Raw genomic sequence first — 22,804 nt, 5'->3', positions numbered from 1 at the left:
GGCTCCATCTCAGGACTCTGAGATCACGACCTGAGCTGAAATCAAGAGTCAGATTCTTAACCGACTGAGCCACCCAGGCACCCCTTAGAAAACCTTTTTTTAATGATAGGAGAGAGAATAGAAGACATACTTTATTCTAACAGGGTGCCTTTACTGATGAAGAAATAAAGGCACTCAGGTGGGGAAGTCTATCTTATGTCTTAGAATTTTTTTTCAGATATATATTATAAAAAAATTTCTGTTCATCTGGATGTGTTTAGTTCAGGGGTCATAGCAAAAATATGGTTATCGAGCTAAAGTAGGCACCAGGAAACCGGGTGCTGGGCTAAGGTGCCCTTGGGGAGATAAGCCAGGTTCAAGGACTCTTGCGGAAGGGTTAGAACAGTAGTTCTTTGGAGTGCCGCAGCAATTTTCCAGCCTTGGGGGAAAAAAGTTCCATAAACAACTGACTGGTATCAGAGGATTGTTGTAGAACTGCTTAACTTGTTCAAGAACAAACTTCTCAAGCGTGTGAAGCATTTACCCGCAGATGATGGATACGCGACCTTCAAATAATCGTTGGTCTGTTTATAAAAGCAGGTCTTGGAAGATCTCTACTTTTCAACATTGGTATAGCTCAAATATTTGTTGCAACAAGGGTGCATTTCTTTAAAATCATTCTGTAATTTATGCTATTTAATTCAAACTATTCCTTCTATCAATTAGACTGAGTTATTGATGTTCGAAAAACTTTTGTGAGAGTTTAAAGATTTTATCATTACTCACACATGGTTTTCTTTCCCTGATAATTAAGCATGACTGTGAATTGAGTTATGTTCATATGCTTTCTTCTTTTAAGGAAAAAAATATATTTTTGGCTCAGGAAGAAAGTGTTTTTACTTGAATAGATTTATCAAAAAAAAAAACCACACACCTCTGTACTTGTAATAAATATTTGTATACGTGGATTTGTACAATTTAAAGGGAACACTTTATTTTAATACTCTTTTTAACAAATAGGGTTTGTGGTTATTCTGGAGAATATACAAAAATAAGTTAAAGTGCCTATCTTGTCTGAAAAAAAGGTCAAATAATTAAAAGACTGTGATTTAGAAGAAGATACTTTCACAGACATCGTTACAGATAGGTTCAAAAGTTACTGGCTGATATTAAAGTATAAACTCTCTTTCCGTCCAATAAAACATCAGGCTTTTAAAATTTCCAATTTCCTAACCTGTTGTATTATAAAAGATGTTGTCATAAAGGTGCCTGCAATAATAAGCTCCTGCCCCTCTTGTTTTGGGAAGGGATCTGGCCACATTTGATTGGGTTTGAGTGAGAAGCACAATCTGGATAAGAATTGAGTCTGGTGTTCTTTTGGCTCTTGTTGCTTGGGATATTGCTAAGGCTCCTTCCTGTTTGCACTTCCCTGCCCAGGGTCTGGTGATGGGAAGCCCTGTTTCAAATTCTGAGGAACGGCGCCATAATATGTAAAGAGAGCCCTAACTTCAGAGACCAGTAATGCCCTGTAAATCTTTGGAGCTAGAGCTGAGCATGCGGGCTGGAGCTGACCTAGCTTACAAAGCAACAGAAGCTGTGTATGTGGTAACCTGTCTATCATACTAGTTGACTGCCTCCATTAATGCTTTACCTCCCATGATATAGATCGTTGACTCTGGGAACTCGAAGCCCTTGGCTAAGTCCCTCAGATTCTGGTGTAACACGTTTCTCAAATAGTTTGAACAGTGCATGAAGCAAATACGTACAAATTTGAGCTTCAGCAACATCTTTGATAAAGAAATTAGCTTCGCAATTACCAGTGTAAATGAAATTGAAAGGGAGCATAAATTAAGAGAAGTTATTAGAAATATTCTTCTATATTTATTCAGTCAGAAGCATGAACAAAGGACCATAGCATGCCCGTATTTTTGTACCTTAGTTTGAATTTCTGCATGGGCTCAGCAGTTACAAGACTGTGTTTCTTCAAAAATTGGTTTATAGTTCCAGCTTTTTCCTAAATTAGACTGACCTCGTTCCATTTATGATTCTGAAAAGAAAGGATACTTAATGTTGCCTTTTCTTTGAAGAATTTGTCGAAAGACATAGGACACGGTGAATAATTAATTGGCCGTCGGAAAGTACCATATCGTTTGGAGACCAGGCTTAAACAGAGGCTTTGTGTGGGTGTATATTTTAAGCAGCAAGTACTCTTGGACTGTTAGTAGTTTAGTTCCAGTGGATTCTTAACAGAATGTCGGCTGTTCCATTATCTTGTACAAATATTTGGCACTGGAATTCTCTTATTTACTAACTATAAGTAATATAATATTTTTAAACCTCCAATCACCAGGAAAGGAAAAATAAACAGCTGACATAGAGATACTTAGCACTGAAAGCTTGCAGAGTTTAGTATTTGACAGGGTAGAGACTGGAGTTTATCATTTATCATTTCATGAATGCAGGCTTTTAATCAAACTTTTTGTTTATTAAAAGTGCTGAGTATGTGGCATGTAGATAGGAGTCAAAAGGCACCATGTTTTAAAAGTATTAAATTGTCCAGTCAAGTACGTTATACTTTGAAATTGCTTTTATTTGGAGGGAGGTGAATCTCAGGTGGTACTAATTTTCCAAGATAAGCAAATCTGACTTTTTTGGTTTCAAATTATTTTGAATGTTATGATAAAACGATCTGAGTTTCTAGTTATAAATTAAGAAAGTAGCAGGTTAAAATAACTTCCACAGTGTTTATAATTTTTACTTTTCTCTCAGTGAAATATATTCTTACTGAAAGTGTTCTGTGATACTTGGTTGATTATCTGCTTGCTTGCACAGAGAAACTTATGTAAAGGTGTTCAAGGAAAACATAATTTTGTTTTAATGTAAAAATTAATTTCCAGTTGGCATTTACATGGAAAAGCAGTTTGGAAAATAAGTGCCTGGTCTATTTGTGGTAGGTTGGATATAGGTTGTTTTGCTTCCTCTCTCTATAAAGCTGGATAGAATGAAGATAGAAGTTTTGTATTAATAGGATGTTTTCCATAAAAATGCTCTTAGTAATCAAAAAGATTTTTCCTATTATTTCTCAATTGCTTATAAAATGTAATACTCTTCCATACTCAATACATTGGTTGGCTTTGTTAGGACAGATTGCTTTTATGTTTTTATTAGACTAATAAAAGTTAGAAATGAAAATTTAAAATTTAATCTATTTTTCCAAAAGTGAAAATTATTTGATATTTTATACAAAACAAATATTACTTTCTTAGAAATTTTATTATTATTGGTTATTAACAGTAAAGAATTAAAGGTGTAAAAAGAAAATAAATCACTTTCCCTTAGTAGAGCTTTTATGAGAGTTCCATTTAATGAATGGTTAAGCACTCATTGGCAACATGGCACCAGACTTCATTATAAAATTGTAAAATGTGAATAAGAAGAAAAATTAATTTTACTACTGGGAAGAAGCTGGTCTGACTGATTTAATATAAGTTCAAAACATAAAAAGAAAAGATGCAATTTTTGATATAACTTGTCAAGGATTTTACATAGCAATTAAAGCAGCGTTTGTGCCTTTAGCCATCGTTAGGTGGAAAGAAAAAGGACATTTTTTTGCCATCCTTAAAATTTTGATATTATTGGCAATCTTTTTTTTTCCAACTAGGAAAGATCAAAGATGGGAACATAAGGTTCTAAGTCATTCCCCATTAGTTCAAAGGTAAGAAAAGTAAGAAGTTGGGGGTCTAGAGATGGTGGCTCGGTGGCTCATGAGGTATTGCTAACACTACCACCATCATCCCTCATAGAACACGTGCTATGTGCCGGCCACTGTTGTGTGTTTTACATTAAATTCTGCCAGCCAGACTCTGGGGTTGGCACTCTTGTTATCCCCATTTTGCAGATGAGAATACTTAAATACAGAAAAGTTAAGTGGTTTGCCCAAACAATCAAGGGGTAAAGCTGGGATCTGAATCTAGGATGCTTGACTTCAGAACCTGTGCTCTGAAAGACTTAATGGTCTGTTGCCCCTCAGTTGTGGATGAACATGCCTATAGCTCCGTTTTCTCATTCTAAGAAATAGAGATAATGATGTTTCTGTAATATTTTTTTAAGGAGTAAATTATATAGTGCATGTAAATCTCTGGCACAATAAATTATTTGTGCCTGCATATATGTGTGTGTGTACGCACTCACATACATATATTTGCGTATTTAGTTATATAAGTATACTTTATTTTTTACATACTTTTAATACACTTTTATATACTTTTAATGTTATATACTCACAATACTTGAATATATGAACATATGTATGTCTCCAGAAAGTGAACTAAATCCAGGCCTCCGTCATTGAATGGAATTGTCCATAACATAGAGTTCTAAGCTTCATAATTTTGTGACTGAAATGAGCTGTCATGGAAAATAATCCAACTCACACTGATTTAAGCAGACCGGATGTGTGATTTTAATGAGCAATATCACAGGAGAGATCCAAATTGCCAAACAGGGTCTAGTGAAAGAGAGAGACCTCAGGGTTGGGTCTATAAATCACCTCTAAGTGTACACTTTTTGTATTTTGTTATAGCACTCCGTATTTTGAGCTACTGATGGCACATTTAGCAAAAAGATGACAGCACCTGAGCATAAAGTTTCCAGTTGCCACCCACCCTCTTTAGTTCCAGTAACCATGAAGTATAATTGGGCCACTTAGAATTTTCAGCCTTTTGAATAACTTTTTCTGTGTAAAACATAGATAATCCTTCTGCCTCCAACCTTCTTCTCTTTGGTGTTGAGGCTTCAGGGAGACTATTGTTTGTTCTAATTTTGCTTTTACTTTTACCACAGTGCTTCATAATTTACAGTTAATTTAATTCTCAAAGCCTTCACATGAGAAATAGTAGTCTACCATCCTCCCATTTTCCACTCTAAGGGGCAGCCATTTTCAACTTTGTTTTAGCAGATTCCCTGAGAATTTACTTCCCCATCTCTAAATCTCATATTTATGTAACCCTTTTCATTCTTTTAGTGTTTAGCTTTAAGCACTATCCATTGACTTCCTATGATGAAGAACTTATTAAGATGGAGATCTGACACCCTTTCCTGCCCCCATGTCCCAACCTCTCATGCAGACTTCCTATCACAACTCAACACGGATATGTCATAACTCTGGATAGATCAGTCTTTAAGATTATAACTATGTAAGTGCTATTCGCATTTGGGCCAGGGAAAGTACTGGGTTTAATTTTTCTTTCTGGAATAATACTTTGTTTTTCTTAGAATTAGTAACTTTATCTTCTATGTATTTCTGTCTAATTCAACTCTTAAACTCACTCTGGTGTAACTGTTCTCTTTCTATATTCAAAATTTGGGGCATCCTATCGATTTTTTTTTTAAAGAAATCTGTCTCAGAATATTCTAGACCTGCTCCAACCTAGGCCCACTGAAACTCTTGCCATCATGGGCTATCCCTTTACTACCATTCTGGGATTTCCTTTGCCTCTCTCTCGTTTTAGAAATTATTTTTGTTTTCTGGATTCCAAGTCATTGTCCTTTTCTGTTCAATCTCACCTTTTAGGGAGCACATCTTCCAATAATTTCCTGAAGAAGCATACAGAGGAGATAAATTTTAAAAGCCTGTATGGCTAAAAATGGCTTTATTTGCTTTTTCATGGTAATTTTAACTATGGAATTACAGGTTAGAAATCATTCTTTTCCCTCAGAATGTTGAAGACATTCCTCCATTGCCCTTTAGCTTCTAGTATTCTACTAGAAATCCAATGCTTATTTTGGTTTGATTGGAGTTTTGAACCTTTGTGGAAAAGGTATGTAAATTTGAACTTCAATTCTCTTTTCCAATACTGTACTTTATCCTACACTGTAGCTAGTGTCCCCAGTCCTGAGACTCTGTTTTACTGTCTCCACAGAATATACCCCCAACTTCTATATTGGTGGGTCTGGATAGTCACCCAGCTACCTAGTGTGGGGAAAGGGACTTGGGGTCTAACTTCTTCCTAAACAGGTTTGCAATGAGTCATTCTATTTTTAGCCCTACCTTCATCCACATCCAGTGGTATCCTAGCTGCCAGCACCTGAGCATTTGGAGGATTCAGTTGTTTTCAACTTTCCACACTACTGGTTAAGCCTTCAGCTTTTGGGGGACTGCTGAGAAGTTTGCACATTCCAAACTATACTTGCTGTTGTCTCCTTTTCCTTTGCCCCCGGGCTTATGCCTTTAAAAAAAATCCCTTTATTTTTATGTTAGGGAAATTTCAGGAGGGTGAAGGGATAGGGGCATATGTTTATTAATCTGCTTTCTTTAGGAGGAAATCCTGGGGTGGGTGGTATCAGGGAACCAAATCATTTTTATAAATAAATGTTTATTTAAGAAAGGACCTCCTTGAGATTTTACTATTTTGTCTGTATACATACAATGAGATGAAATAACTTTTAATAGTGAGGAATAAATCCCCTCTGTTTCTACTGGGGATGCATTTACCTACAAGTCACCAAGGGCTTAAATAGGAAGGTGGGATTTCATGTCCTTCTCTTCCTCCTCAAATACTTCCAGTGGACAAAGGGAGCGGTTAGCCTAAGCCATTTTTACCATTTTGTGGCCAATCTTAGTTTAAAATAACAAATTGATTTCAATCCTTTTTAAAAAGAAGTTGGGTTCCCCACCCACCACTTCCTGCTTTTAGCTTCCTAATAAAGATGTTTGGAAAAATACCAGCTATATTCTCACTGGATAGGGATTTTGTAAAGATTTTATCAAATAGCTTGTGGGATTAAATGTCCTTTAGTGGGAGTGCCACTGATCCTGATCCAAGGAGATGAACAATCTTACTCACCATCATCCTCTGATCACAGTATATCTATTCAAGAAATAGACCTCGAGTACCTGCACTATGCCAGTAAACATGTTAAGTATTTAAGCCAAAATGGTACCCCTTGTCCTCATTGAGTTCATATTCTCTAATAGATGCTGTGATATGGTTAATAATAGCTACCATTTAGGGAGTGCTTACTACACAACAGCATTCTACCTAATTGAATCCTTCGCACAACACCGCGAGGTAATTCTTAACATTCTCACTTTACAAATCAGGAAACTGAGGCTTAGTGGTTTGCCTGAGTTCATCCAACTGGTATGTATAGGAGCCAGAATCTGAAGCCAAGTCTATTTTATTTCAGAGCCCATGTTCTTCTCGTCTGTCTAGTTTAAAAAGAGTCAACAAAGCAATTTCATATACAACGTTTTATGCGATCTTTTATCCAACCCAGTGAGAGCTCTCATTTTTTTTTTTTTAAGATTGTATTTATTTATTTAAGAGAGAGAGCCTGTGCCAGTGCATGAGCAGAGGGGAGAGGCAGGAGCAGGGAGCTCCATGTGTGTGGGAGGGATTGCGGGGGGGACTGGATCCCAGGACCCCGGGATCATAACCGGATCTGCAGGCAGCCACTTAACCCACTGAGCCACCTAGGTGCCTTTAGAGGGCTCTCATTTTTTAACTGAAGGTAATGATTCTCAGCTTGAGAGATTTGGTGGAAAAAAAAAATCACTAATTAATTGCATCATTTGGGGGGTGTGTGTCCTGTTGTCTGCTTGCCTTATTTGATGCAGTTTTTTCATGAACAAATGCTTAAAGATAAAACTTATTCGTAGAACACAAATTTTAGTTTAATTACAGTAGAGGAACTTAGCTATTTTAAGGAACTCTGTACTGAGCAATTTTAAAAGCAAATAAAATAGTTTGTCATGCAAATGATCGCATTCTAATTTCCTTGCATAAACACCAGTTTCTCATTCTTCATTTGCTTGAAATGTTTAGTCCTTAGTGGCTGAGGGAAGATGGGGGAGTCTGTACATTGCTCCTTTTCTTTAGCTTCGCTAAATTGTCCCAAATGTTTAAAGGCACCCTGGATTATCATAGAATAATCCACAAGGAAGACAATAGTAAAACAGAGAGGCACTATTTAAAATTTCTTTAAATGTGTTACTAGAAGTCAAAAGGAGTCAAATGTGAGCAGGAAACTCAGCTCATATTAGAGAATCACAAGGAAATCTTTTTCGTTGGTAAACTGATCGTTATTTCCACCAAACATTTGTTGACGACTTGCTGCGTGACAGGTGCTGCTTGAGATAGGTACTTACTGGGAATAAAATAATGTTCAAGAACAAGATCCCTCCCAGCCAGAACCATTGGTCGGGCATTTAAGCGAGCTCTGTGACCTGTGTGTGAGGCAGCCAACTGGTTTAAAAGCTACCGCCTCTGAGGCCTGGTGCTCAGCAGACAGGGGAGCCCTGCTCTACATGGAGGCAAGGAGAAAAGTAAAGTGGTAAAGAACGAGAGAGGAAACGCTGGAAAATGATGATGAGGAAGAAACTGCATCACTTTGTGGGGAACGCAGGCTCTCTGTAGGAGAAGAGAGGACAAGTCAGTATTGGATTGTATGTCACAGAATGGTTGTGGACAGCATTTGTATATGCTTTATACATTTAAAATAAAAAATTTTTTCAAACCACTTTCCCATGTATCATATCAGCCTTGATGGTAATAGCGAGGACAACTTTATTTTTATCTTCAGTACACAGACGAGCAAACTGAAGCCAGGCTAGCTTAATGATTTGCCCAAGGTCACAGAGTGTGTTCAGAGCTGGGTTTGAACTTCAGTCTTCCGACTCCAAATTCTGAGCTCTTCCCACCACTCAGGCAGGACAGCACCCAAGGAGATGAGAGGGGCAGATTTGTCTGCAAACTAGGTTGGCACAGACCATCTCAGACGGGAGCGTGCACGGGGAAGGGAGAAGCACGGGAGACACAGGCTGACACCGTCAGGGGAGATATATACGTGGTCCCAATAGTCGAGGACGACGGGTGGCTTCTCAGTGAACATGATATGCGTGTGCACTTCATACCACAGCAGAGGTCAGCGGGAGCTGTTGCTTTATTCTGTGCTCGCTTTAGTCTGTTCAAACTACGGATTAACAGATGCCTCACTCAGATCCAGCCCTTAAACGAAACAGTGGCAAAGTGATTCTCTGAGCTATAGTCAATGTGAAGATGACCATCGAGGCCTCGGAGCTCACTGGAAAAGAAAAAGTAGGGATGAATGAGGTTCTCTCTCTATGTCATGTTAACAATGGATTTGGCATTTTCCTTGGAATTAGAAGACTGGATGTGTGAGGCCAACACAATGACAAGAAAGCAAGGGCAGCTGACCACAAAGCTGTAGCATCGTTTGCAAAAAATATATACATATTCATACTCATATATTTATGATTTGAATTAAATTTGAGATTTAATTTGTTCCAAGAAAGTCTTATAACGTGGTTAAAACTTTTATTTTCAATCTGGAGGTCAAATGAATCTGTGCTCCTAAGTAGAACAAAGACAGAAGAACTGTTTTATATGGAAGAACTTGCACCAAATGACATCATTAGAAATCTGAAAGATAAAATCATTTTAGAGTTTTCCCAGAGTTAAAGGAGTGTCCAGCTTACATGGACACCCTCATTCCTGTGATGGGTAATTTCAGTTTTGAGTTTTTGGTTTTTTTACTTTTTTTTTTTTAAGATTTATTTATTTGAGAGAGAGAGAGAGAGAGAAAGAGAGTGCACGTGTGAGTGCAGAAGGGGAGGGGCAGAGGGAGAGAGAATCTCAAATAGACTGCACGGAGCGTGGAGGCTCCATCTCACAATCCTGAGATCACGACCTGAGCCAAAACCAAGGGGTGGATAGGATGCTCAACCAACTGCACCAGCCAGGTACCTCTCAGTTTTGAGTTTTTAATGAGAGATTGTTTTAGTTATATATGCTTTATGCATTCCTGGGGACGCTTAAGTTATGGTGTTGCTAACCCACGGCAAAGCCCACTATAAGAAATCCAAGGTGCTGTCATGCATGTAGTTACTACACGGTTTGGATCCGAAGGCCTGGCAGAGTAACTCAGGTATTGCAAGTATTGCTTACATCTGGGCACTTTGCCCTTGGTTCTGTGCTCGGGGCATTTCTGCTGTTGCAGCACAGACCTCATAAACTGGCCAGTGACTCCAGGAGGCGAGAAACAAGAGAAGTGACTCAAGCGGGACTTAAAAGGATATAAAATCAATCCAGAAATCTGCATGGTGACCCCCAAGGCACAGTAAAGTTATCTCCTGACCAGCAACAGCAACCATGTCTATGTTTTATTTTAGGGATGTCTTGCCTTTTTAGGGCTGCTTTGGTTTTCATTATAACCAAACATCAATTTTGAAAAAAAAAATTAGGTTAGGGATTTGGGAAAACAAAAATATCCCATGGTGTAATTTTTCTCTGAAGTCTTACTGTCTTGTAGGGTCTTATCAGAGGTAGAAAAAAAATGGATCTGGCATACAATTATTTGGTCTCTTTGTAACATAAGGTGCACATGTGATATTGTTCATGTCTACAGATCTCTTAAACCACGAAAGAGAGTTTGGAGAAAAACTGACTTGGAGTGCTGGGTTCACAAAATTTCTTCTAATCATCATTTTAGGGCTAAAATCTTTAATAAAGTAAGGCGATGAGATTTGAGTAGATTGAAGCTGACCAAGAGTACTGCATTTCTTGAAAATAAAGGTGCTTATAAGGTGGGATACCCTTAAGAAAATATTACTTTATCTTTTGAACCAATTTTGATTTTCAAACTGTGTTATTATCTGAGAGATTATGCAGCCATGTATATATTATTTATGTCTTTATATGAAAGAAGCAAATTAAAACTAATAGCAGTGATTTATATTTTTAAATCATAGGGATATATCCTGGAAGTAGTAGAAAATCAGCTCCATTTTCTAGATCTTTTATTTTCTCCTCCCCTTTTTTGGCAAAAATCATGAGCAAAGAAACTCAGCGTTCACATTTTGACAGCTCACAATCCTATCATAAGTCCATTCCCTGCCCCCCCCATTTCCCTGCTACCATCCTAGTTCAGCAATTTTTTATTTAGTTGCCCTGATCACATCTTTGCTTTCCTACAGGTTGTTTTTTTACAAAACAGCCAGAATTATGTTTTTGTAATGTATGTCAGACCGTGTCACGTGCTGCTGGATTTTGATTACACTTAAAATAAAAGCCAAAATCCTTTCTACTGCCCCTGGAGATCTGGCTCTTTATACTTCTCATCATCATCTACTTACACTCCCTGTGCCCACCACCCACTTCTGTGCTCCATTTACCTCGGAGTTCTTAACTAACTGGCTTGACCCAAAAGGTGGCCCTGCACTTGGTATTTCCTCTTCCTGGATTGCTTTTCCACAAATCTTACCAGCAGTGCTTTCTCCTTGTCATTAGTGACTCATCTTAAAAATTACCTTCGTAAAGATCACCCAACCCAAGGCAGCTCCTTGTCTTCTACTAGGGTATCACTTCACTTTGTTTTCATTTATCTGTTTAAGTAACAAATATTTACTGAGCACCCAGTTTGTAAAAATAAAGTTCCTGCCCTTAAGGGAGATGTCATTCCAGTACAGGGGGTTAGTCAATAATCATCACTACCAGGTACACTCACCCTGACCCAGTGACATAAAAGGAGCGGAAGATCTGATGCCATTATTTCTGCTGGAATTGGTGAAGAGAACTTTCAGGGAGCCCATTCTTTCTCACACTTTTACTGTTTATTTCTGCAAAGGTACCTCCACAACAGGAGAGGTGTCGAGGTGCAGTACACGGAACACAGCCACAAGACTCTAGCATCCCCCCAAATTTACTATGCACATTCTTTAGCAACTCACATTGTCTACTTTTTGCATTAATCTTGTCATTTGTAAAATGAGATAGTCCTATCCCTTTCACAAGGTCCTTGAGAGAATGAATTATAAAAGTACTTGATAAATAGAGCACTAGTCAAATGGCCTATTTAGGTGAGTATCGAATGTTGTCTGTAGATTTCTCTCAATTTGTGGACAATTTTCTCATCTCCTCCCAAGGGAGATTCTTAAATATGTGCCTCTGTTTTCTTGTCCATTGGGTAAACAATACTGAATAATATTTAGCTTGTCTCTGATGACCATATTTTATTTTGATTCTATCCTAACAGCATTAATTTTTTGTTCTTCTACAGTACTTTGGAAGTTTGCTTGTCATTTTCTGTGTAGAACTGGCTTGTGGTGTTTGGACATACGAGCAGGAAATTATGGTGAGTTCAAAGTGGGAAGTAGTCACGATCTGGAACAATATCCAGTTCAGCCTTTTGAATCATATACTTTGGAGTTATTTAGGCACATGATTATGACTTTGAAAGTTTTTTGTTTGTTTGTTTGTTTGCTTAAGTGAGGCTCAAATTCATGACCACAAGATCAAGACCTGAGCCTAGATCAAAAGTCAGAGGCTCAATCCACTGAGCCACCCAGCACCCTTAATTTGAATGTTTATACTGTAAACATGATCCCAATACTTCTGAAAATTAATATTTTCTTGTCTGTGTCTAATGCGTAGTTCCAAATCATAATTTGTAATATTTTATTTGCTGTACTGTATGTCTTTAATTCCACAGGTTGCTTAAACATCGATATAATAGCCTAGAAATAATATATGTCCGAAAATAATTTTGCCAACTTCTGAGTGTATAATAGGAAAGATTCACGTTTACAGCAAGATCTGGGAAAATTTGAAAATCGACATGTAAGCCTCATAAAATGCCCACCTCAGCTGTACCCTGATGACTAGGAAGCATGAATCTTCTGTTCCCAACAAGCTGAGCCATCTTCCTTTAAGAACTATATTTGAAGAGTTGCTGTGTGTTTACTTCAGCCTAGAAACACTCTGACAGTTTGATACTAGGCTACATGAAAGCAGCTCTTAAGCGTTTTTTCTCTTTCATTTTATCAATTGAAATCAACTTTCAGAGCGTTGTGAGAATGAACAAGGATAGGGTTTCTCAGTCTTAAGATTTTACCAGTTACTTTGTGTTTATCACTTGCACTTCACCCTTACACAGGGCATTATTACTTTTTTATTTTTATTTTTTTTAAAGATTTTATTTATTTATTTGACAGAAAAAGATATAGCGAGAGAGGGAACACAAGCAGGGGGAGTGGGAGAAGCAAGCTTCCCGCGGAGCAGTGAGCCCAATCTGGGGCTCGATTTTAGGACCCTGGGATCATGACCTGAGAATAAGGCAGACGCTTAACGACTGAGCCACCCAGGTGCCCCAGGGCATTATTACTTTTTTAATATTTGCCCGTTTCACTGGTGACAATTGGTGCGTTTATCACCGATGAAGTTGAGCACCTTTTTGTGTCTGTTTGCTGGCTGTTTTCATGGTGGCCAGAGTTTTCCACTCTAAGCATCATAGAGTCATTCTGTTTCGGGAAGATAATGTTTTCGACAAGTAGTCCTTGGACTGTCTACAGGAGGAATCGTCCAAGGCAATTCTTAAAAATGCACATTAGAGGGCACTAGGCCAGATCTGCTAAATCAGAATAGAGGGAAAGGCAGAGGAAGAAGGGGTAAGGACGGGGCATTCACATTTGTGACAAGTTCCCCAGGTGAACCTTCAACATTTTTTTTAACATGTAGGAGCTCTGAAGAAGAGAGGGGGATTATTTTGTATTTGTTTTAGAGAGACATTTCAGCAGTTGTGTACTAAAAGTGAAGTCCTTTTGGTACCGATACAGTTATTAAAGATTCTGTGGTGAATCCGTTACTGTACTGTGAGACTGTTTTGAATGCTAAGCGGTAATTACAGACTAATGGTACTTTGCATACTCTAATTTGCATGTAAACGATGCTTTGGCGCTGCCACACATCTGAACTCGCCTGAAACACTCATGCTTCCCCTGTCTGACAACTCTTAGTAAGAAGAGAGAATTCGTGATTATTTTTTTCCTATTAAAAATTGAAAAGTCAGGGCAGGTTCTGACTAGTTGAATAAAGTTAAGAACTTTCTTCAAAATGAAATCTCCTGTTAAAATAAGAATGTTCTTGCTGTCTTTGAGAATCATATTTTCACTCCATCCCTAGAAACATCATATATTTTGGGGAGTGAAAGAGTAGTTGGTTCCAGACTCGGTTTCTGGGTTTTATTGATAAAGAAATGGTCGCTTCTAATTTTTTCTGTTTTCAGAAAGTGCATGTATCTCCCTGACATTCAAGCGATAAATAGCTATTACTAATAGCTTTTGATTATGTTCTTTTTGATAATTAAAAGGGTTTTAGAAATGAGTTTTCTTTCTACGGATTTTGAAATGGTTTGTATAGCTTTTATGTCATACTATTATTTGATAAACCTCCTAAGTTATAACAAATATGAAATGAATTAACTAAAGGAAATGTTTTGATTCTAATATCATCTAATTCTAGAAGATACTTTCTTCTATTCTGTTAGGGAGACATCTGCAAATATCTTCCTGGTGTCATGGTGGTACTAAATGGATACACGCTGCCATCTCAGTTGAGTGCATAGGCCACTGTTTGCTTATGTAAATCTTCCCCATTAAGTTACCAGGATAAAGCAAGGGCTGTTGGGCTTTTTCAAAGTGAAATGTGGAAAATGATCCTTTGGAAAAAAAGTTTGTCAGAATTTTTTTATTGCTTTTGCACTAATAGCAGTGTGAATGAAAAGTGCCATTAAAGTTTATTAGATACCAAATTTTGCAGAACCCAGCCTTTGCATAGAATGGGCTTTGTACTCTTAGCTGTTCCATGCAGGAAGCCAATAAGTGTGTGTTTTCCTTTATGGCCAAATCACAGTATTTTGTGCCAGAACCTCAATGATCTCCTCTGTTTCTTGCCATATTTGGTCGCACATCGATTGTGGTTACAAGAGGGAAACAACTTATATTTATTTTGTAAAGTAAAATTTAAAATAAGACTGTTCTAATAACCAAATCAAGAGATTTGACATTCTGTTTCCCCATTATTTCTGTCGTTTTGTCACTTCCTATTGATTATTCCTTCTTTAGAACAATTTATCAATAATATTAACTGTTTCACATTATAAATATCTAGAGATTTACTTCATTTCCATTTATTTTATACTCAAAGGGATATGAAATAATAACTTATAATGAGTAGCTTGAATTTTGGTTTAGTTCCCTGAACTTTGTTGAAACTGTGTGAACATGAAGTACACCCAGTCAGACCGTTTTTGGGGAAACAAAGTTGTGTGCCCAAGTGTTGGCATGTTTTCTTCTGTATGTAGATTTCCAAGTAATGAAAAAAGAGAATTAACAAAGGAAAACAATGAAGAATTTTTGTGGTCAGGAATTTTTAAACTACTTCTATTGATACTGCTATTTTTAAAATAAGATTGCAAAATAGTCCTCATCTTGAGTTAGTGTCAAGCTTGCTTGGCTAATCCTGGTCTGTATTACTACATACATCAGATATGGATATCTGTCCAGTTTCCCAGTTATGTATTCTAAACATAATACCACATGTGTGGTGAGACTAGGATGTGTATGCGTCAGTTTCCCCCCGGGGCACTGTAGATAAAACACCGCGTGATGCGCTGACTAGATTTCCAGCCAGCTGTTGTGTTGTGTACCTTAAGCTCTGTCATGATTAAACACTCTGTTAAGGGACACGGTGCTAGGTGACTTGAGACTAGAAGCACAAAAAAGTGCTTTAATTTGAGAGGTATTCTTCCTAAATTTCTAGCATGGTTCCAAAATCCAATATTTGGAAAGATATCTACACACTTATTCCAGAGTGAGGCATGACTTGAGCTGGATTCTTTCCCTTCTTAATTCTTATCCCTTTGTTTTGGTACTACAATCTGTAGTCATTTCATTTTTTTTAGAAAGATTTTATTTATTTATTTGAGAGAGAGAGAGAAAGGAGAGCACGAGCAGGGAGAGAGGCAGAGCAAGAGGGAGAAGCAGACTTCCCGCTGAGCAGGGAGCCTGACCTGGGGCTCGATCCCAGGACAATCCCAGGACCATCCCAGGACCTCAGGATCATGACCTGAGCCGAAACAGACACTTAACTGACGGAGCCACGCAGGTGCTCTTGCAGTCACTTCAAAGACCGACTCGATAGCATTATTGAAATCAAATCCAGGACGCCTGGGTGGCTCAGATGGTTGAGCATCTGCCTTCAGCTCGGGTCGTGATCCCGGGGTCCTGGGATTGGGTCCCGCGTCGGGCTCCCTGCTCCTTGGGAGCCTGCTTCTCCCTCTGCCTCTCTCTCTCTCTCTCTCTCTGTCTTTCATGAATAAATAAATAAAATCTTAAAAAAAAAAAGAAATCAAATCCAAGGGCATTTCTGGGCAGGGATTATTTGTTATGAGGATCTCTTCAGCTGGACCTGTAGGATGTACAGTAAACTGCTTATTTTGTGATTTCCTTCAGCTTGATATTGGCATTAAATGATTTTATTTTTTTTCTTTGCTTAATGTAAAGAACTTCCTCATTTACTGCAAATATCTACACATAGAAATTGTTTCATAAGTAAATAACCTTGAACTTAATTTAGGCCACAAACAAATATAAATTTAAAATAATATTTGTTAATTGCAATACATTCCAAGTATGCATATGAGTGTGTGAGCGATTACATGTGTGAATATGGGAATGTTTGTGTTTCTGAACTGAATGTGTGTGTTTGTATGTCCCAGTTGTTGATATTTTGTTTATCTCTAGGTTCCAGTTCAGTGGTCAGACATGGTCACTTTGAAAGCCAGAATGACAAATTATGGCTTACCTAGATACCGGTGGCTTACTCACGCTTGGAATTTTTTCCAGAGAGAGGTAAGTGCTGTAATTTCTGAGGTAGAGGGTATAGAATAAATGGCACACTTTCAAAGCAAATGTTCAAAGCTTTGGCTTTGGTCATTTTCTCTGTGCTGAAAAGTTAAGCCTGTGATTCAGTTACCACTGGTGTAATTCTTTATTGAGAAATTCCTTAAGCGACTCCATGCCCTGCTTTTCTTCCTGTGTATACCATTTCCCCTTCATTTCACGTGGTTCACATATATTTTAAGAATTTCTTAGAAGCCATTTTGCTAAACTACTGTGAAATTTCCTTTTTATGAGTGTTTCTTGATAAATATCCAAGTTTTATTTGAATAGATCATTTTTCATGACTTTTAGAGCTGTCTTTATTTTAAACAGTTAATTTTTTTTTAAATAATGGCTCTTGTTTGGGAATTAAGCATCGGTATATCATTAAAAGCATGAGCTTTCTAGTCAGAAAGATCTTGGTTCAAATTCTGGCTATGCTGCTTATTATTCCATGAGCTTCTGTAATTTACGTAGCTTCAGTCTCAGTCTCCTCATCTGTAAAATAGGGATAATAAAAGTACTTGCCTCCTTGGGTTGTTGAGAAGATTAAATGGGATCATGAGTTGGATCTCATTTAGCTTACAGTTATTGACTATAGCATGATAAAGCATAGGTGCTTTTAGCTTTTCTTACCTAACTTCCATATAGCCCTGCATCCACTCATCTTCTCAAACACAGACAATATGTAGATTTTTAAAATCTGGTGACTTGAAGTTCACCACTGGTCTTGCTTCAAACCAAGCTCTTCTCCCAAGCAGTTTCCTTGTGATTGGAGATTCCCCAGTGACCAAGTATACCCATTTCCTTTTCTTTCATTTCAAGCTGGGCCACAACAAGGCATGTGAGAGTTGATGTCTTCCAGGATGGATATCCAGCTGTCTGCTCAGTTACTCTGTCTGGGGTACGGGCAGAGGTTTCAGTCCAGGATAATCTCCAAATCTGGCTCTTTGTGTTATGGTTGTTGAGATGGTGAAAATTATCATTGTGGCACAGATTTCCTATTTATTTAAATGCTTCCTGGCTTTGTTTGTTTACTGTTCATTTGTACTAAAAACAACCTGAAGGGAAAATAGGTGAGACATTAGGGAATTTATAGTAAGCTGTGGTCAGCTACTGCCCTGGGTAGAAGCTGCCCAGAGCTCTTTATTTTCTGGGATTTCTGATGTAGACCATGATAATCCAGGTTAAAACAACAAAGCAAGCTTTTCCCCAGTGGTACAAAGAGGGGCTCCATCTAGATAGACAATGTATAGCATTGCAAATGACAGTACCTATGTTTTTAGCTTTATTGCATGGTAAGTTCCTCCTCCATATCATAGGCCTATCTCACATAAAAGGAGGGGGAAGACCTTTGGGCACCCTGAAAGGGTCTTTTAAAGCTTCTTGTGTTAGTGTGTCAGGGCTGTGGCCAAAATAAATGATCACAGACTGGGTGGCTGAAACAACAAAAATATATCATCTCACAATTTGGGAAGCTAGAAGTCTGAGATCAAGGTGTGCAGGGTCGGTTTCTTTGGATGCCTCTCTCCTGGGCTTATAGACAGCAGTCTTCTCCCTGGTTTTCACATCGTCTTCCTTTTATATATATGTCTGTGTTCAAATTTCCTCTTTTTATAAGGACATCCATCATATGGGATTAGAACCCACCCTTGTGACCTTGTTTTAATTACCTCTGTAAAGATCCTCTCTCCAAATATGGTCACATTCTGGGGGTTAGAATTTCAACATGAATTTTGGGAGGGGGGAAACAGTTCAACCCACAACACCTGGCTCCCAAAATAAATTGTAGAGCTAAAAGTGACCTTGTCAGGCCCCAGTTGTCCTGACGACTTTAGTGCAGTTCTGGGCATGTACCTCACTGTACAGGACTCTCACATAAGCCCTAAGGATCTTTCTTTAATATCTTTTTAAAAACCTGATATTTAAAAATGTATTTACTTATTTAATTTAACATAATGGTTGGAGAACAAGCTTTGGAATAAGTAGGCTCTGCCACACACTAGTCTGTGGTCTCCACAGGTTATTTGACCTGTGAAAACCTCACTTCCTTTGTAGGTAAAATGATGGTGGTATTTTCCAGTTTGACATGATGCTAGCAAAAGTGGCTTTATCTCATAATGTGATTTTAAAGGAGGTGGGAAAACTGCAAGGAGATGTAGACCACAGTCGTGTGTGGTGTAATGGTGGGTTCACGTAGGGGAGTTTTAGGGAAAATTTCTCTACCAATCTAGTATCTTCTGTTGACAAAGAAAAACAATTATGTAAAAAGAAAAAATATCTCAGTGACTTATTAAAATTAAAAAATATATATCTGGCACTGAACATCGTATGCTTAAGTTATTTGGAAAAGTCATTTCTGTGGAGCACCTCATTTCCTGACAAGGCCAGATAAATGGGCTGTTCTATTGTGGATGGAGTTTGAGTTCCAAGAACTGTACTTTTGTCATCAACATAGAAAAACACATGTCCTTAAGGAAATGAGAGAAGTTGGACTTAAAAAGCCTGATTTGGAAATGTAGTAGTTTATGATTTTTGGAAAGTGAAGTCTTTTTGACTACATATGTTTTTTTATGGATATTCAATGACTTATGTAAAATACATAATGTCAAATTATGTTTGAGTTAATGTATGATGTTTATGGCATACTGTAGCTTTTAGAACAAGTTTATAAAAGGAAAATACTAAAAATATAAAAAATGTTTCTCCAAAAGTTTTAGTATTACTCATAACATCACAAATTCATCATTTATAATACTCTTAAGATGGTTTTTTCTTTTTAAAAGTTAGATATTTAGGCAAATGAAAAATGTAAAATCATTTTTAGTGTTTTCTGTGTTTCATTTTACACGAGAAGTTCAGAATTCTCCATAGTTGATTTTAGTTGGATTTTGAAATGGTGGACTGTGATATTTTATGATACGGTGTTAATCCTGGACCCAGATTGGTCTGTTGGGCTACATAATTTGTAGAGCCAGTCACTCTTGGCAAAGTTCTTCTCAGTGATTGCGCAGAGTTCTTGTTTTTAACTATATGGAAGAGTAACTCCCTCTACCCAAGGGCAGAAAATTATCATAATTAATTATTTTAATCTAATCTACATATGTCCTTAAGCAGTGTTTCTAAACTTTGACCAGAGAAAGTTTTTGCTAAAACTTGGTGACATGAGACAAAAAAGAACAAAACACAGCATAGTTTTTCTTAAATCCAATTTTATTCAAGCTAAAGACACGTCATTTCTTCTGAGATTATGGTGACAGAATATGATACTTTATTTTGAGACTCTCATTCAGTTAAATAAACATGTGTTGGCCAAACCTGTGTTTATATCTCAAAAATTTTTTGAAAATTTACTGGTTAATGAATTCAAGTTGGGTAATTTTTGTGATGTGTGCTTTTGGTCAACAACTCTTTCTCCAGAGATTATGAAAACTTTTAATTTATTTTTGAATTTGTTAAGCAGTTAAATTGGTAACTAGGTGATACACAAATAAATTGATCACTAATCTTTCGTGGCGAGAGGTTTAATGATAATTATAATAGTCCAGTTAATTGTTTTGTTTCTGTGCATATTGACTCTGTTGCTGTTGGATCACTTGTAGAGGATTGTACAGTTGGGGAAAGACTCAGTCATGCCTCATCTGATTTCTGGGGTTATGAGCATTATTGTTCAGAACTGTTCCGTTATGGAGTCCTTCACTACATTTCTGTCGTCAATATAGAATGTACACATATCTTTAGGTGATGACAGAAGTGAGTTTAGCTCTGGGTACAAAAATTTAAGAAATCTAACGTTTAATCTTCTATAAGTTAAGAAAATATTTGTGTAGTTTCTGAGCCTGACCAGTCATTCTTTTGCAGTTTAAGTGCTGCGGAGTGGTGTACTTCACTGACTGGCTGGAAATGACAGAGATGGACTGGCCCCCAGATTCCTGTTGTGTTAGGGAATTCCCAGGATGTTCCAAACAGGCCCATCAGGAAGATCTCAGTGACCTTTATCAAGAGGTAAGGCCATATGTTGTTAACTTACCATGCATACGAATTTTCTTATAATGACTTTTAAGTAAAGAATCAACAACACGGCAATGAAATTTTCCCCTTCTAAATATAAAGGCCCTTAAAAATTTTTCTTTGGTATGTGGAGAAACAGGATAAAGCTAAAAATCAATATAAAAATCTGAACCTTATCACATGTTAACAAAGGAAATTGGGAAAGACTAGGTTTAGAATCAGCTGATTTTTAAACTGTATTGTGTAGAACCGATTTCTGTTGCCTCCTAGGGATCCTTTGAAAACAGGTCCATGCAGGGTGTCTAAAGAACTCTGGATATTCGGGAAGACAAGGTTTGGAGTTTCCGGACAGGATATGTATTTTAGGGCCTCCACACAGACTAAAACGTATGTAGGGGGAAAAATAAATAAATAAATAAATCCCACTCTCCAGGGAAAACGCTGTCCTCTACTCTTCAGTTCCCCCTACTGGCAAATGATCAGCGATGTTAGTTTTAGTTGGCAGATTTAATGGAGTTAGATGCTCACTGGGTTTAAAATCAATCATCACATGCCCAAGAAAGTTGCATGGCTGTGTTTTCTGGGAGAATTTATCTGAATCATCAGTTATTCCTTTATTATCAGAAGTTTTCCTATTCCTTCATTTTTAGTGGTGATTTTCGAACTTTGTTAGCAGCAGAATCTTAATTCAAATTAAAATCTAGAACTACACCATCCAGGACAGTGGCCAATAGCTACATGTGGCTATTTAAACTAAAATTAAATTAAATTAAAATGTCATTTCCTTAGTTGAAATAGCTACATTTCAAATGCTTAAAGACCACTTGAGACTAGCAGCTTCTGTATTAGACAATGCAGACATAAGACATTTCCACATTACAGAAAATTTTATTGCAGTCTTGATCTAGAATGGAAGATCAAAATGTAAACCAAATGGAAGGGAAGGTGCTCAGGGCAAGGGGCTGGGATCATTTCCCAGGAACATCTCCAGTCGAGCATCTGGGTATCACAAAGCACTATTGAGAACCTCTGGCTTACCATAAAGTTAACTCACACTATTCAGAATATATCATCCATACATGCACGTACACACACACACACACACACGTGTATATAATATAGCTATAAAGAGTGAAACTTCAAAACAGAATGTCATGATTTATAAAACATGCCTTTTTATATATATTTCAAGATGGTTACCTTAGGAGGTTATACATTTTTCCCTAGAAATACTATTATTGTTCAAAACATCTTTTAGACTGCCAAAGTCAGTTGTAGAGATGCACAAAAATCAGTTTCATTAATTTATGGTGTAAATTATTTGAAAAAGATGGTGGATTATGTACACAAATGATCCATCATCTTTATATCTTAGATATGTGTAGCTTTTGGCTGTTAAAAAATTCATCTCAGGGCGCCTGGGTGGCTCAGTTGGTTAAGCGACTGCCTTCGGCTCAGGTCATGATCCTGGAGTCCCGGGATCGAGTCCCACATCGGGCTCCCTGCTCAGCGGGGAGTCTGCTTCTCCCTCTGACCCTCTTCCCTCTTGTGCTCTCTGTCTCTCATTCTCTCTCTCAAATAAATAAATAAAATCTTTTAAAAAAAATTCGTCTCAGAGGACAAGACTATGTCACATTAAGCATATCCAAAATAAAGTGCTTTGGGCTCTGAAGACATGCCACAGAGAAGTGTGCCAAGTATTTTTTAAGAGATTCAGAATTGTGTTAGTTTCCTAGGGCGGCTGTAACAAAGTACCACAAAGTGAGTGATTTAAACAGCAGATATTTATTGTTTCATGGTTCTGAAGGCTAGAAGGCTTGAGATCAAGGTGTCAACAAGCTCAGTTCCTTCTGAGGGGGGTGAGGAAGAATCTGTTCTGTGCCCGTCTCTCAGCTTCTGGTGGTTTGATGGCAATCTTTGCCGTTCCTTGGTTGTAGAAGCTTCACCCCAATCTCTGCCTTCACCTTCACATGGACTTCTTCCCTGTTTGTATATATCTCCAGATTTCACCTTGTTCAAAAGGACACCAGTCATATTGCTTTAGGGACCCACCCTTCTTCAGTACGATTTCATCTT

At 37.6% G+C, this 22,804-nt stretch overlaps 1 protein-coding gene across 3 annotated transcripts in view; it reads left to right on the top strand.

The window, feature by feature from the left end:
• The window catches only part of TSPAN12 (tetraspanin 12), a 61,436-nt gene that overhangs the window by 22,252 nt on the left and 16,380 nt on the right, over window positions 1–22,804 (top strand). For all 3 annotated transcript variants that reach the window (XM_027574748.2, XM_027574750.1, XM_035723396.1), the window contains exons 5-7: window positions 12,058–12,132; window positions 16,580–16,687; window positions 20,579–20,722. In XM_027574748.2, the coding sequence (XP_027430549.1) occupies window positions 12,058–12,132; window positions 16,580–16,687; window positions 20,579–20,722 (327 nt within the window). The remainder of the gene's footprint in view (window positions 1–12,057; window positions 12,133–16,579; window positions 16,688–20,578; window positions 20,723–22,804) is intronic.

This window comes from Zalophus californianus, chromosome 12 (genome assembly GCF_009762305.2).
Source record: "Zalophus californianus isolate mZalCal1 chromosome 12, mZalCal1.pri.v2, whole genome shotgun sequence".
In the NCBI taxonomy this organism is placed as follows: domain Eukaryota; kingdom Metazoa; phylum Chordata; class Mammalia; order Carnivora; family Otariidae; genus Zalophus; species Zalophus californianus.
Note: the sequence above shows the minus strand (reverse complement) of the source record. Positions and strands in the feature narration are given on the sequence as shown.